The 15783-nt window shown below is 44.0% G+C and overlaps 1 protein-coding gene across 1 annotated transcript; it reads right to left on the reverse strand.

Annotated features, from left to right (window-relative positions):
- Window positions 1–1847: 1847 nt before the first annotated feature.
- Window positions 1848–2533, reverse strand: LOC119920760. The gene has a single exon (XM_038740913.1). It carries the CDS (start codon window positions 2531–2533, stop codon window positions 1853–1855), a length of 681 nt encoding a protein of 226 aa, XP_038596841.1. The 3' UTR covers window positions 1848–1852.
- Between the last annotated feature and the right edge of the window lie 13250 nt (window positions 2534–15783).

Here is a 15783-nt window from a genome sequence, read left to right on the forward strand (position 1 = left end):
GTTGATTCCCAAGCTGGGGAGTGATTTGGAGAGCACACTGTTCACAAAAAAACCCTGATGGAGGGCAAGTAGATCTTAGTCTGCTTGTTTGTGGGTATCGGTATTCTGCATTTTGTTGGTATAATAAATCTTGGTTCTTTAGATAAGTGGCTGGTTTGGGCTCCTCTTCCTGGTCATATCCTGAATCCTCCTACCCAGTTTAGAGAAAGGACCTCTGTGGGTGACATGCATGCAGCAATACCATCTTTTACTTCTGTCAAACCTCAGCCACTTTTATATGGAGATTTATATTTAAAAAAATAGAAATCCAAGTGGTTTTTATTGTTGCTGAAAATAAACAGTACTGTTTTTCAATCCAACAGAAGAGGTTAACCAGATGGAAACCCGGGGAAAGCCAAAATGACAGCAGGTAGGTACTGGGGTAGTACTAGATAATAATTACAACAATAACAACGATAGTAATAATAACAACAATAATAATTATGTTATATATTAAGTCCTATGTGCCAGGCACTGTTCTAAGCACTGGGGTAGATACAAGGTAGTGTAGGACCAGACAAAGTCCCTGTCCCACATGGTCTTAATCCCCAGTTTTACAGATGAGAAAACTAGGCCCAGAGAAGTGAAGTGACTTGCCCAAGGTCACCCAGCAGTTATGTGGTGGATCAAATCAGATGCAGTCTCCATCTGATACGAGGCTCACACCAAGGAGGAAGGAGAACTGTTTTTAATCCTGATATAACAGATGAGAAAAGTGATGCACAACAAAAGTTTAAAGTAGAGGGACAGGGCATTGCTCACAGCTGAGTTTGAGGGGCAAAATCAGATTGAAAATAAAGATCCACATAACTTTAGAATGTACAAGTTTTTGTCCCGCTTTGTTTCTGCTGTCATTGAGAGACGCAGCGTGACTCCATGGAAAGAGCATGGGCTTTGGAGTCAGAAGTCATGGGTTCAAATCCCAGCACCGCCAATCGTCAGCTGAGTGACTTTGGGCAAGTCACTTAACTTCTCTGTGCCTCTGTTACATCATCTGTAAAATGGGGATTAAGACTCTGAGCTCCGGGGAGCAGGGACTGTGTCCAACCTCAACATGTCTAAAATAAAATTTCTTATCTTCTCACCTAAACCTTGTCCACCCCCTGAAGCACAGAGAAATGAAATGACTTTCCGGAGGTCACAAAATAGGCAAGTGATGGAGCCGGGATTGACCCCAGTCCTTCTGACTCCCAGGCCCAGGCTTTAACTACTAGGCCATGCTGCTTCTCCCAACATATTCAAGCAATATTCAAACACTCGCTTCATTAAGTTCTTAGTGCATGCCAAGAACTGAACTGAACCCTTGGGAGGTACAAATTACGGAGTATTCATTTATGTATTTGCAGGGGCCCAGTGGACTTGGTGAGGCAGGTGGCGCTGGTAGTCTCAGGCAGCTGGCGACAATGGCCCGGCCGAGGACTCGGGCTGGCTGGTGCAGTGGCCTGGAGGTGTCCGGGCGGCTGGATTGCTGGCCCAGCAGATGCTTCAGGGAGGGTGGCACCAGTAACACGGTAGAGTAGGCAAGGGGGATGGAATTGGGTGAAGGTAAGGGTGAAGGTAAAGGTGAAGGTATTGGGTTAGCTGGCATCAGTGGTCCAGGAAAGACGCCGGGGAGGGTGGCGCCAGTGGCCCAGCCTAGGCATAGCCATGTGTGGTGCAGTCACCGTACGTACCAGTGGCCAGATGTTGGAGAGGGCGGCACGGTGAGAGTTCCGGGCTCCAGGAGGTGTCAGGGAATGATGAAGGTGCTGGCAGGCCAGTGGAGGCGTGAAGCTGGCCATCAAAGTCTGTCCCCACTGGTCCGCTGTGGAGATTACTTGGCAGCATTGTCGCCGGATCCAGGGGCGGTCTCCCCTTCCTGCCCCAATTCTTTCTGGTCTGATGGATCGGACGGTTGGCCATGTCGGTGTGGAGTGGCGTGGCTCTGGATGGCAGTGAGGTGGGAGCTGCTGCTGCCATGGAACGCAGCTTCCACTGGCCTCACCTGACCAGTGGCAGGACCCTCCATATCGCTGATCTTCTTTCTCTTTGCTGGAGGTCCGTCATCCTCTGGGGAGTGGGGCCCCTTCTGGGGCTGGGGAGGGGCCAGTGGCATGAACACTGGTATGAATGCCGGCATTAATACTGGAACAGCCACGGGCTGGGGAGGGTGGACCATTTCCAAGGCTCTGGGGCACCTGAATCCCCTGATAATGCGGGTTATGAAAGAAGCCCAATGTCCCAGCCTTGTCACCTTTGCTGGCTCTGTCCACTGCTTTCCAGGCCTCTTGAATGTCTTTCTGGGGGACCCAGGTTCCTCCCTTTCCCTGTTGGTAACCTCCTCATGGGTCCTCTTCCTGGGCCGGCAAGGGGCGGATGGCACTGCCGCTGGTGCAGGTGATGGAGCAGGCACCGCTGCAGCCTGGGGGTGCTGGGGCACCTCTGAGGGTTTATAGCAGGGTATACCTCTGATGATCCCAGTTACAAAGGATGTCTGGTGACCGAGGGCAGTCATCCCAGCCTTCTCTGGCCTTCCAGCCCTTTTCGGCCCTTTAGCAGGGGGGCCCCTCCTCCTCCCCTCCCTTCTGGTTTACCCCTTTATGGGGCCTCTTCCTTGTCTGGGGATGGGCAGGTGGCAGCATCCCAATTTTCATTTTCTGCGGCAATGGAGGGTCCCCAAAATAATGATGCTTTCCACTGCAGTCCCTGCTCCCCACCTCGCTGGGTATAGCCCGTGGTGGGGAGCTTGAGGCCCTGCAAAGGAAACAGAAGAGAGGACCCACCCCCTGGTCAGCAATGAGCCAGAGAGTATTTGTCAGATTGAGAAGGGAGGGCATTCCAGGCCTGAGACAGGACGTGGGCTAGAGGTCGGCAGCAAGATTGGCAAGGTAGAGGCACAGTGAGGAGTGAAGTATGCAGGCTGGGTTGTAGACAGTGAAGCGAGGTGAGATAGGAGGGGGCAAGGGGATGAAGTGATGAGGGAGGGCCCAGGGCTGGGGAAAATGTGAGGCAGACCGCCCTCCACCCGGCCAACTCTTGGACTCTTCAGTGATAGGGAAACTCCAATAGCCTCTAGAGAGGCCCTACCTGCTAGGTGGCAATGGGTAGAGCCTGGCAATTCCTTCCAATGCAAGGTGAAATTCAACTTTACCATGATGGCTTGTCGATGTTTTTTCTCAGAGAAATGAGAGGTTACTCTGGGGGTTGCCTGTTTTATAGGGTTGGAGGGTCTGTGAGGTTGTCAGGGTTCTGTGAGGTCACGGGGTGGAGGTGAGATCCTGGGGGGGGCAGGGGAGGGGCAGGGACCCTCTCTCACAGGCCTGGCTCAGGACCTGCCCATGGATCGAGTGACAATGGGAAAGGAGTCCAGCACACAATGGCCGACCCCCACTACTACTATCATTACTGCTATTACTGAACCAGTCATATTTTTGCAGCACTTACTGAGTGCAGGGTGCCATATTAAGAGCTTGGGAGAGTACAACGTAACAGAGTTAGTAGATTTGTTCCTTGACAAACAATGGATCACAGCGAAGATTAGTTTAGAGGGGGAGGTGAGTTCAGTCACTGGGGCAATCTCTAGATACCCTGCTATTTTTGGTGCAAATGTGATCTCGGCTCTCAAGCCTCAGATCTTTAATCCCACAGTAAGTGCTCAATAAATATGATTGAATGAACTAATGAATGAACCAGAACACTATATAATTATGAAGCATTTTTAAAATGGAATGTGTTAAGCACTTACTATGTGCCAGGCACTGTTCTATGGGCTGGAGTAGATACAAGATAGTCTGTCATATTTATTCAGCACTTACTGTGTGCAGAGCCCTGTACTAAGCACTTGGGAGAGTGCCATGCAACAATAAACAAACCCAATCCCTTACAGTCTAGAGGAGGAGACGGACACTGTTGTGAATTAAAAAAAAAGAAATGACAGGTAGGTCCATAAGTGCTGTGGAGCTGGGAGGGAGGATGAGTAAAGGGAGCAAGTTAGGGTGATGCAGAAGGAAACGGGAGAATTGGAAAGGAGAGCTTAGTCAGGGAAGGCCTTTTGGAGGAGATGTGTGTCTTCAATAAGGCTTTGAAGAGGGGTGAAGTAATTTTCTTTTGCATATGGGGAGGGAGGGCATTTCAGGCCAGAGGCAGGAAGTGGGCAAGAGACAGACTGTGAGATAGACGAGGTTGAGGTACTGTGAGAAGGTTGGAATTAGAAGAGCAAGGTGTGTAGTCTGGTTTATAGTAAGAGAGTAGCCAGGTGAGATAGGAGGGGGCAAGGTGATTGAGTGCTTTAAAGACAATGGTGAAGAATTTCTGTTCGATGTGGAAGTGAATGGGCAACTACTGGAGCCTTTTGAAAAGTGGGGAAACATGGCCTGAACGTTTTTGTAGAGACCTGATCTGGGCAGGAGAATGAAGTAAGGACTGGAGTGGAGGGAGCCAGGAGGCTGTGAGGCCAGCAAGGAGGCTGATACAGTAACCAAATAGGATAAGTGACTGGATTAACATGGTAACAGTTAGGATGGAGAGGAAAGGGCAGATTTTACTGTGTCGGTGTGTGAAGGTGGAACCAACAGAATTTAGTGATTTAGTCATGGATTGAATATTTTAGTGGAATGAGACAGAGGAGTTGAGGATCAAGCCAAGGTTATGGGTTTGTGACATGAAGGATGGTGGTGCTGTCTACAGTGATGGGAAAGTGAAGTGGTGAACGGGGTTTGGGTGGGAAGATAAGGAGTTTTTTTTGGACATGCCAAGCCTGAGGTTTTGGGAGGACATCTACCCCAGTGCTTAGTACAGTGCCTTGCACTTAGTAAGCACTTAACAAATACCATTTTATTAATAATAATAATAATAACCAATCAAGGGTTCTTATTGAGTGCTGATTTTGTGAAGAGCACTTGGAAGAGTACAACACAGCACATCATCGCATAGGACAATGCTTAACACAGCATTTAACAAATACCATAAACACACACACACACACATATGTACGCTCGCATGCACACATATGCACACATGCACGTATGCACACACACACACACACACACACACCTGAGTTGGTAGACACATTCCTTACCCACCAGGGGCTTAATAGCATACGTGGCTCAGTGGAAAGAGCACGGGCTTGGGAGTTAGAGGTCATGCGTTCTAATCCTGACCTTGCTGCTTGTCAGCTGTGTAACTTTGAGCAGATCACTTAACTTCTCTGTGCCTCAGTTCCCTCATCTATAAAGTGGGGATTGGGATTGAAACTATGAGCCCCAAATGGGACAACCTGATCACCTTGTATCCTCCCCAGCACATCGAACAGTGCTTTGCACATAGTAAGCGCTTAACCAATGTCATCATTATTATTATTATTACTCAAGGAGTTTGGAGAGGAGTGGCAGGAGGGTGATGGGGCGATGACTGGAGGGAGCCATGGGGTCAGGGAAGGGTTCTTTTTGTTTTTTTAGGATGGGGAGATAGGGGCATGTTTGAAAGCAGAGGGGAAGAAGCCATTGGGGAGCAAAAAGTTGAAGATGACTTGCCCAAGGTCACCCAGCAGGTATGTGGCAGATCTGGGATTAGAACCCAGATCCTCTGACTCCCGGGCCCATGTTCATTCCACTAGGCCATGCTGCTGGGTGGCGCCCAAAGTATTAATCCAACAATCAATTAGTCAACCATATTTATTGAGCACTCACTGTGCAAAGAGCACTGTACTAATTGCTTGGGAGAAGACAATATCCTAATATATTGGACACATTCCCTGCCCACAGTGAGCTAACAGTCTAGAGGGGGAGACAGACATTAATGTAAATAAATAAATTACAGATATGTATACAAGTGCTGTGAGGCTAGGAGTGGGGATGAAATAAAGGGAGCACATCAGGGTGACCCAGAAGGGAGTTGAAGAAAAGGAAAAGGGGTAAATCTGGGAAGGCCTCTTGGAGGAGATGTGCCTTCAATAAGGTTTTGAAAGGGGGCGAAGTAATTGTCTGTTGGATATGAGGAAGGAGGGCCTTCCAGGCCAGAGGCAGGATGTGGGCGAGAGGTCTGTGGCAAGATAGATGAGAACGAGGTATCAATCAATTATATTGAGCATATACTGTTTACGTAGTACTGTGCTAAACACTTTGGAGAGTAAACTATAACAGAGATAATAGACACGTTCCCTACCCATATGGAGCTTATGGTCTAGATGGGGAGACATTAATATAAATAAATACATTACAAACATACACAAAAATGCTGTCAGCAATCTCCCATCACAGGAGCTTTTGGTTGAAATTTACCCCTAAAGCAGACTTGGGTCAAAATGTAATTTTTCCACTGTAAAAACTGTTTCGACACACTCACCTGCCCCAATTATATCGAGCCACTAACTGAAAAATAGTTCTTTTCACTGAGAACATTACGAATGAATACTTGCTATCAGGTTTTTCATGTACATTATTTAGAAATGTGGATCAACAAAAGCATCTCCCGCTTTCTTCTTCTGAATACCTGGGCTTCTTGAGGGAAACATGTCTGAAGGAAAGCCCTGTCTGTGATCCACCCAGCCGGTGTTAGTTACAGGGCTTATGGTTGATTCATACCTCCCTCAAGTGGTTGGATTCTGTGAAGAAAATCGGTCCCGTTATCCTTAAAGAGCAGATACAGGCATCAGGCAGTCAGTTAGTTAACCGTATTCATTCATTCATTCATTCCTATTTATTGAGTGCTTACTGTGTGCAGAGCACTGCACTAATCTCTTGGAAAGTGCAATTCAGCAACAGAGACAATACCTGCCCAAAACAGGCTCACAGTCTAGAAGGGGGGGAGACAGACATCAAAACAAGTAAACAGACATCAATAGCATCAATATAAATAAAAATTATATATACACACACATCGTTAATATAAATAAATATAATTATAAATATGTACATGTATACACAAGTGAGAGCCTGCCTTGTGCAGAATGCTGTCTTAAGCACTTGGGAGAGTTCAATATAACTATATAACAGAAACATTCCTTGCCTACCAACCAGTTTACAGTCTAGAGGGGTGATGTGAGTTGAAGTTACATGACTAGCCCTACAAAATTGAATTAGAAGTGGAAGCAAGCTTCAGACCACCTCACATTTGAAAGCTCAGTCCAGTATTTCCTTAAGGGTAGGGAGCGCATCTACTTACTCTCTTGTATTGTACTCTCCCAAATGCTTAGGGCATTTGAGAACATTAAGCACACACAAAGTGCCTGATGAATATCATTGATTAAATGATTGATTGAGCAAGGCAAGAAGTCCAGCAAATGGCTTTTAGTTCAGTGGTTAAACCGCAAGGTGCAGTTGTGATTTTTGAAGGGACTTAGAATGATTTTGACTCCTTTCCTGGACATTATCTGCAAGGAACCTAATTCACCATATGGTTTGCCATCAGTGTGATCATCAGACTCATCCTTAAGTGTGTCAATTTCCAGTTATGTGCTCTTTTTATTTAAGGCATGATGTGTGGTCACATGAATATCAGTAAAGGAACTGGTTAATTTCATTAGCCAGTAAAAAAAAATCCATAATCTTATTAGCATGATAAGAAACTGTATTGAAACATAGAAAATGAAAAAGTGTACTAATTAATAGAGAAAATGTTTGAAACACACATTAAAACTTGTGTCCCAAACTGGCATTCAGATAATAGTAATAGCAATAATAATAACCTTATGGCTTAGTGGAAAGAACACGGGCCTGAGAATCAGAGGACCTGAATTCTAATCCCAGATCTGTCACTTTAATCAATCAATCAATCATATTTATTGAGTTTTATGGGGTACAGATCCATGAACTAAACCCTTGAGAGAGTACAGTATGAAAGTTGGTGGACACCCTTACACTTACCTGCTTTGTGACCTTGAGCAAGTCACTTAATTTCTCTGTGCCTGTTTCCTCATCTGTAAAATGGGGATTAAATCCTAATCCATTCATTCATTCATTCAAGTGTATTTATTGAGCTCTTACTGTGTGCAAAGCACTATACTAAGCGTTTGGGAGAGTACAATATGACAATAAACAGACCTATCCCCTGTCCAAAATGAGCTCCCTCCTACATAAGCTTGTGAGCTCCAAGTGGGACAGTGAGTACCCAGTAAGCACTCTGCACACAGTATGTGCTCAATAAATATGACTGACTGGCTGACAGGGATTGTGTCCAACCTGATTGTCTTGTATGGGCCCCAGTGCTTATTACAGTGCTTAGAACACAATGAGGGCTTAACAAGTACCACAAGTATTTGTTCAGGGCTCACTATATGCCCCGCATGTTGCTAAATGCTGTGGGGAGATGCAAGTTAGCAAGGTTGTCGTGGGAAGGTAATGTGTCTGTTATATTGTTATATTGTACTCTCCCAAGTGCTTAGTACAGTGCTCTGCACACAGTAAGTGCTCAATAAATACGATTGAGCGAATGGTGACTGAAAGGGACAGTGTCTAACCTGATTGCTCCAGTGCATAGGACAATGCTTAGCACATAAGAGGCCTTAACATGTACCATTGCTATTTGATCCTCCCCCTTCTAGACTGTGAGCCCTCTGTTGGGTAGGGACCGTCTCTATATGTTGCCAACTTGTACTTCCCAAGCGCTTAGTACAGTGCTCTGCACACAGTAAGTGCTCAATAAATAATATTGAATGAATGAATGAATGATCAGGGCTTACTCTGTACCAAGCATGTTACTAAGCGCTCTAGGGAGATACAAAACAATGAGGTCGTTGTGGTCAGGGAATGTGTCTGTTCCATTGCTATACTGTACTCTCCCAAGTGCCTAGTACAGTGCCTTACTGTAAGCACTCAATAAATATGATTGAATGACTGATTGGCTGACTGACAGTCTAACCTGATTGCCCCAGCACTTAAGTTCAATGCATAGCACAAAATGAGGGTTTAACATGTACCATAGCTACTTGATCAGGGCTTACTATGTACTGAACATGTTACTAAGCTCTGTGGGGAGATACAAGACCATAAGGTCGTTGTGGGCAGGGAAAGTGTCTTTTACACTGCTATATTGTACTCTCCCAATTGAGTGCTCTGCATACAGTAAGCGCTCAATAAATACGGTTGACTGACTGATAAGATAATCAGGTTGGACATTTTCTCTGCCTCTTATCAAACTCATGTACCAAGTAGGACCAAAATTCACAATGTCAGAACAGAAAGGCTTTGGTGAAAACCTGGAATCTGAGGTTTTTTGACTTTGACTGAATTACTCCTGCTATTCTTTATTAGGTGTTGGAGTATATTCCATTGTCTATTCCACCTGGAGAGGCATCAATTCCTGCCCTCGAGGCTTAGAACCTAAGTCAGGCTGACAGTACAACCCAGACAGGTTTCTAATATCCTCTTAGCAGCTTGGTGACAGAATTCTTTTTCCATGTGTCAAAGACTGTACACAGGCGTTTCGATCACAGTCACAGTTTAGTGAGTTGATAACAAAGGATGTCCTCATGATATCTCTCAAAGAACCACAAGGGGATAAGTTTGAATAAGCCCCGAAAAATGGAAGTATTTGTCCCTTTATGAGTTCTGTCATTTTTGCACAAAAATCTTTATTTCATTTTTCCTTTCGCTCACTCTTCTCAGCCTCTTGATTTTTTACGATCAAGGGCATTTATTGAGCTCTTAGTAGTAGCGATAGTAGGTAGTAGTAGCAGCAGTAGTACTAACAGTATTTATTAGGTTCTTACTGTATGTGGAGTACTGTGCTAAGAACTAGGAACTCACAATTAAAGGGTGGAAGTGGGGAGAGGGGACTGGAGACAGATGAATCAGGAAAGATGAAATAATAAAACACAACCCAGTCAAATGGAAACACAATAAAAACAAAATCGGTAGGGGGCTGGAGCTAGAGGAGCAGAATTTCAGGCTCCTTGTGGCTCAGAGTCCAAGGCAGAGCGGGTACCTCAGCTGCCCCTTCGGCAGCCACCAGTCTCCTCTTGCTGTGGGCAGAGCATCAGATGTAAAAGTTCCAGAGTTGGTTTTCCCTGGTGTTGTTCTGAAGGAATTCCAGTGTCCCCCATATCTGCTTTGGGGGCTTTGACAGAGCTTCAAGAGTTCCAAAGTCATTATGAGTCACCTCCTGGCTGATTGAAGCCCCTCCTTCCCCCAACCAAGTAGCAGGTCAGCCAGGCCTCAGACTTGCATTCAGCTCCTCAGCGGTAGGGACAAGGTCAATTACTTCTGAGGTGTGTTTCTGAGTGCCCTCTGAGGGGACCAGAGAAAACACAGCCACAGACAAAGAGGTTAGCATTACAGCTAAGCTGCTAGCCCAGTACCACGTGAGTTACTAACCTAGTGGCTCATACCTGCCACATTCTGTTTGACAGCCCCCTGGAAATATCATTACTTTTTGATTCATTCATTCTTTTTTTTTCTTACTTTCTCGTCTAAGCACTGTTAATCAATGTGTCGCCTACATTACAGAATTCTGAGACAGTTGTTTAGCAATTTGTGGCCAATATGGACTTTTGATTTAATCTTTCGTTTGTTTTTCTGTGGGATTTGTTAAGAGCTTGCTGTGTGCCAGACATTGTACTAAGTGCTGAGGTACAGAGGAGATAATCAGATTGGATACAGTCCCTGTCCCGCATGGGGCTCACAATCTTAACATCCATTTTACAGATTAGGTAACCGAGGCCCAGAGAAGTGAAATGACTTGCCCAATGTCTCACAGCAGCAGACAAGTGGCGGAGTCAGGATTTGAATCCTGGTTCTTCTGACTCCCAGGCCCATGATGTATCCACTAAGCCATACTGCTTTGTGTATGGCTTTCTCGGTGCAGGCTGATATATTACTCTGGTTCTCTTTCGACATAGAATCAACATCAGCAACACTAGTAGTACTAGTATTTAGTAAGTGCCTACTTTGTGCAAAACACTGTTCAAAGTACTGGGAAAAATGCACTGTCGGGAATCTGACGCTGTTTCCAATCTCCATGGGGTTTACCATATAAGAAGAAAGAGGAATAGGATATTAGTGGCAAGACACATAGGAAAAGATCAATCAAAGAATACATAGGCACTTGTCTGCTGGGTGACCTTGGGCTTTACTTCACTTATCTGTGCCTCAGTTACCTCATCTGTAAAATGTAAAAATCTGTACCTCATGTAAGCCCCATGTGGAACAGGGACTGTACCCAACCCAGTTTGCTTGTATCCACCCCAGTGCTTTGAACAATGCCTGGCACATAGTAAGCACTTAACAAATACTATTATTATTATTATTATTATTATTATTATTGTTATTATTATTAATCAGGTGGAGATTAGACATAGTCCCTGTCCCTAACTCACTGTGACCAAGGAATGTGTCTGTTATATTGTTATATTATGCTCTCCCGAACGGTTAGTACAGTATTATGCACGCAGTAATGCTCAATAAATGTGATTGACTGACTGAGAAGGGACTGGAGAAAGAAACATCAGGGATGATGAAACACAACAGGGATGATGAAAAAATAAAACACAACACAAATACACAAAATAAAAACAAAATCAGTAGGGGGCTGTGGCTAAAGGAGCAGAATTTCCTCATTGATTTGAAGTCCCTTGATTTGACCTCAGATCCATCAGTAGGCTTTATTGAGTGCTTACTGTGTGCAGAGCACTGTACTAAGCATTTGGGAGAGTATTATATAATAGAATCGGTAGACATATTCCCTGCCGACAAGAAGTTTACGAAACAACACAAATGTTAAAAATCATGTGAAAGACAAAGGTAGATAGAATGAGAATAATTTGGGGACTGTTGCTTGAGAATTAAAGGCTCCTCAAAGCTCAGCATCCATTAAATAAACAGTCACGGTCAATCATTCAATCATATTTATTAAGCGCCTAGTAATACCAATAATATTTATGGTATTTGTTAAGTGCCCACTATGTGCCAGACACTGTTTTTAGTGCTGGGGTAGATACATGGTATTTGGGTTGGACACAGTCCATGTCCCACATTGGGCTCACAGTATTAATCCCCACTTTACAGATGAGATAACTGAGTCCCAGAGAAGTGAAGTGACGGGCCCAAGGTCACAAAGCAAACAAGTAGCGGAGCCGGGATTAGAACCCAGGTCCTTCTGGCTCCCTAGCCTGTGCAGTATCCAGTAGAGCACTGTACTAAGTGTTTGAGAGCATTTAATATAGAAGTAGAACTGTATGTAATGCCCTTCCCAATATTCCAAGTGCGGAGAGGGCCTCAGGTTGCTGCTGGGGGAGGGGCTGGAGGTTAGTTCCAGTGGTGAGGGAGGGACTGGAGCTTCACTCTGCCCCAACCCATGATGCCTGGCTGATTCCACAGGGCCCTCAGTACGGTTTTGTTGAGGGTGGCTTCCAAGCATGGCACAGTAATTCTTAAATCAGATTTCAGATGGAACTCCAAATCTGTTGAGAAAGAAGAGTGCCCCAGAGTTTCCCAATTTTTCTTTCTTAAAAATTTCTCCTCCTAGATGGTATTTGATATTTAAGTGAGAACTCAAAGAACCCAGTTACGAGGGCATAGGATAGCTCTCCGGATGAGTTGAGATCATTCTGTGCAATGAAGTCACATTTTTTAACCCCTCCGTTCGTACCATTTTATGTCCCTTCTGATCTCGAAACAGAATGGGAGGCTATAAATTTGGCAGTGCTAAAAAATTCCATCCAATTTTCCAGTTTCAGAAAGAATAGTTCTCTGGGCTATTCAAAGATATTATAAATGTTAAACATTAATTCTGTCCACCTGCAGAAAGGAAGCTTGGCCTGAGCATTCAAGCAATTGCATAAAGCTATGAATTAAAAATCCAATTTTGAGGGCACGTTAGAAGAACTGAATGGGGTTTGTCACATAAAACAGTGAACGGGCTAAGAAATAGAATGGCCCTTTATACAATATAAGAGCATTTCAGAGCTGGAAAATCTGTATTTAAATGTCTATCTATTTGTCCATTCAGTCATGAACTAAGTGATTTATTTTCTTGTCCCCCTCACCCCATTACATTTTCACGTACAATATTGCATGGGTGTTTCAAAGAGCCCATTTTGAATTATGTATAGATAAAATTATGGCTAAAAATGGTATTCATTAAACGTTTATTATGTTTCAAGCACTGGGATAGACACAAGATAATCAGGTTGCACACGGTTCCTGCCCATATGAGGCTCACAGTCTAGATAGGAAGCAATGGGACTTCCCATTTTACAGATAAAGAAACTGAGGCACAGAGAAGGGAAGTGACTTTCCTCAAGGTCACACAGCAGACAAGTGGCACAGCCGGAATTAGAATCCAGGTTCTCTGACTCCCAGACACATGCTCTTTCCATCAGGCCGCACTGCTTGTGTAGTGGGCTAACAAGCAGAACACTATTATAATAGTAATAGTATTTATTAAGCACTTACTGTGTGCACAGCCTTGTACTAAGTGCTGGAGAAAATACACAGATGTGAATTAAACACGGTCCCAGTCCCTCATGGGAGTCACAATCAAAAAATGATGCAGACTCAATCAAAATGTAAAATGATGTGAAATGAGCACCATAAGGGAAAATGATGTTTGAAGTCTATATCCTGGGGAGAGGGGTAGGCCTACATGGAAGGGAACTCCACTTAGGCTCCTCAGTAATAATAATAATAATAATAATAATAATGGCATTTATTAAGCACTTACTATGTGCAAAGCACTGTTCTAAGCACTGGGGAGGTTGCAAGGTGATCAGGTTGTCCCCCAGGGGGCTCACAGTCTTCATCCCCATTTTACAGATGAGGGAACTGAGGCCCAGAGAAGTTAAGTGACTTGCCCAAAGTCACACAGCTGACAAGTGGCGGAGCCGGGATTTGAGCCCATGACCTCTGACTCCACAGCCCGGGCTCTTTCCACTGAGCCACGCTGCTTGGTGGCGGAAGGGGCAGTGACAGCGGTGATGATGGTAAGGATGATGGTGATGGTGATGATGAAGATGATGATGATCATAATGAGATTTCCCATTGAGAATAACAGATGAATTACAGTCCTAAGACTTCAAGGTGGAGAATCTTTTCTCTTCTTTTTTTTCCTTGTCTCTTCTTTTCTTTTCCTTCTTTTTCTTTTTTCTTTTCCTTTCATTTTCCTTTCTTTTTTCTTTCATTTTCCTTTCTCCTTTCCTTTCCTTTCTCTTCTTTTCCTTTTCCTTTCCTTTCCTTTCTTTTATCTTTTCTTTTTCTTTCCCTTTCTTTTCTTATCTTTTCTTTTCTTTTCTTTTTCCTCTGTCTTCCTTTTCTTTCTTTCCTTTCACTTTATTTTTCCTTTCTTTTCCTTTCTCTTCTTTTCCTTTCTTTTCTTTCCTTTCATTTCTCTTCTTTTCCTTTCCTTTCCTTTCCTTTCCTTTCCTTTCCTTTCCTTTCCTTTCCTTTCCTTTCCTTTCCTTTCCTTTCCTTTCTTTTCTTTTCTTTTTCCTTTCTCTCTTCCTTTTCTTTCTTTTCCTTTCCTTTTCCTTTCATTTTCCTTTCTCTTCTTTTCCTTTCCTTTCCTTTCCTTTCTCCTCTTCCTTTTCCTTCTCCTTTCCTTGCTTGTCTTCTCTTCTCCTTTCCTTACCTTTCTATTCCTTTTTTTTCTGTCCTTTCCTTTCTTTCCTCTCCTCTCTTTTTCCTTTTCCTTTTCCTTTTCTTTTCTTTTCTTTTCCTTTCTTTCCTTTTCTACTGTCTCTTCCCTACCATAGCACTGTATCATAGTGCTACACTGTAGTGCTCTAATCCTAGCAGGAAATGACCTTATTAGCCAGACATTATCTAAGATACCTTATGATGGTATTTGTTAAGTGCTTACTATGTGTCAAGCACTGTTCTAAGTGCTGGGGTAGATACAAGCTAATCAGGATGGACACTGTCCCTGTCCTATATGGGGCTCACAATCTTAATCCCCATTTTACAGATGAAGTAACTGAGGTAGAGAGAAGTTAAATGACTTTCCCAAGGTCACATAGCAAACAAATGTTGTAACAGGAATTAAAACCCAGGTCTTTCTAACTCCCAGGCCCATCCTGTATCCATTAGGCTATGCTGCTTCCTAATGGACCTGTCCATCTTTTGGCATGCCCTAGATGGTTCTTAGGTCAGAAACGTTGACCGTGGGTGACTTAAGTCCAGCAAATATGGGATGAGAACCCATGTCTCATTCCCAGAGCCATGTTCTTTCCACAGGACCAACAGCATGCTTCATTTGCAATAAACCTTTGGCTGAAATGCATCTTCCTTTAATCAGAGATGGATGGTAGCATTACAAGTGTTTATGCTGTTTATAGGGAAAGAAACAAAAGGGGGGAAATCAAATCCCTCTAGACCGCACACTCCTGGAGGGCAGGGCACATGTCGACCAACTCTATTGTATTATATGCTCCCAAGCACTTAGTACAGAGCTCTGCATACAGTAAGCACTCGGTACCTACCACTGATTGATTGATTAATCAAATCACTGGATAGGAGGAAAAACAGAAAACACTCAACTTGGATTTGCTCATTGGACTGAAAGTCAGACTGTAAACTTGTTGCGAGCAGGGAATGTGTTTGTTTATTGTCGCAGTATATTCTAAGTGCTTCGTACAGTGTTCTGCACACAGTAAGGGCTCAATAAATACAATTGAATGAATGAATGAAAACAGAGGTGTCTTTTATTTTGATGGTTCTCTGCCCAATATCTAGTCCACCTAGACCCAGGGTAGGTGTTCAATAAATGCAACTGTTTGAATTCGAAGTTCATCCAAGTTCATCAGAGTTTATTCAAATTTCTTAGTGGCGAATAAAA

This window comes from Tachyglossus aculeatus (genome assembly GCF_015852505.1).
Source record: "Tachyglossus aculeatus isolate mTacAcu1 chromosome 12 unlocalized genomic scaffold, mTacAcu1.pri SUPER_6_unloc_1, whole genome shotgun sequence".
Classification (NCBI taxonomy): domain Eukaryota; kingdom Metazoa; phylum Chordata; class Mammalia; order Monotremata; family Tachyglossidae; genus Tachyglossus; species Tachyglossus aculeatus.

Bases quoted from the DNA above. Each gene is read 5' to 3' on its own strand.
- LOC119920760 (XM_038740913.1), bottom strand. From the start codon at position 2,533: ATGACTGCCCTCGGTCACCAGACATCCTTTGTAACTGGGATCATCAGA.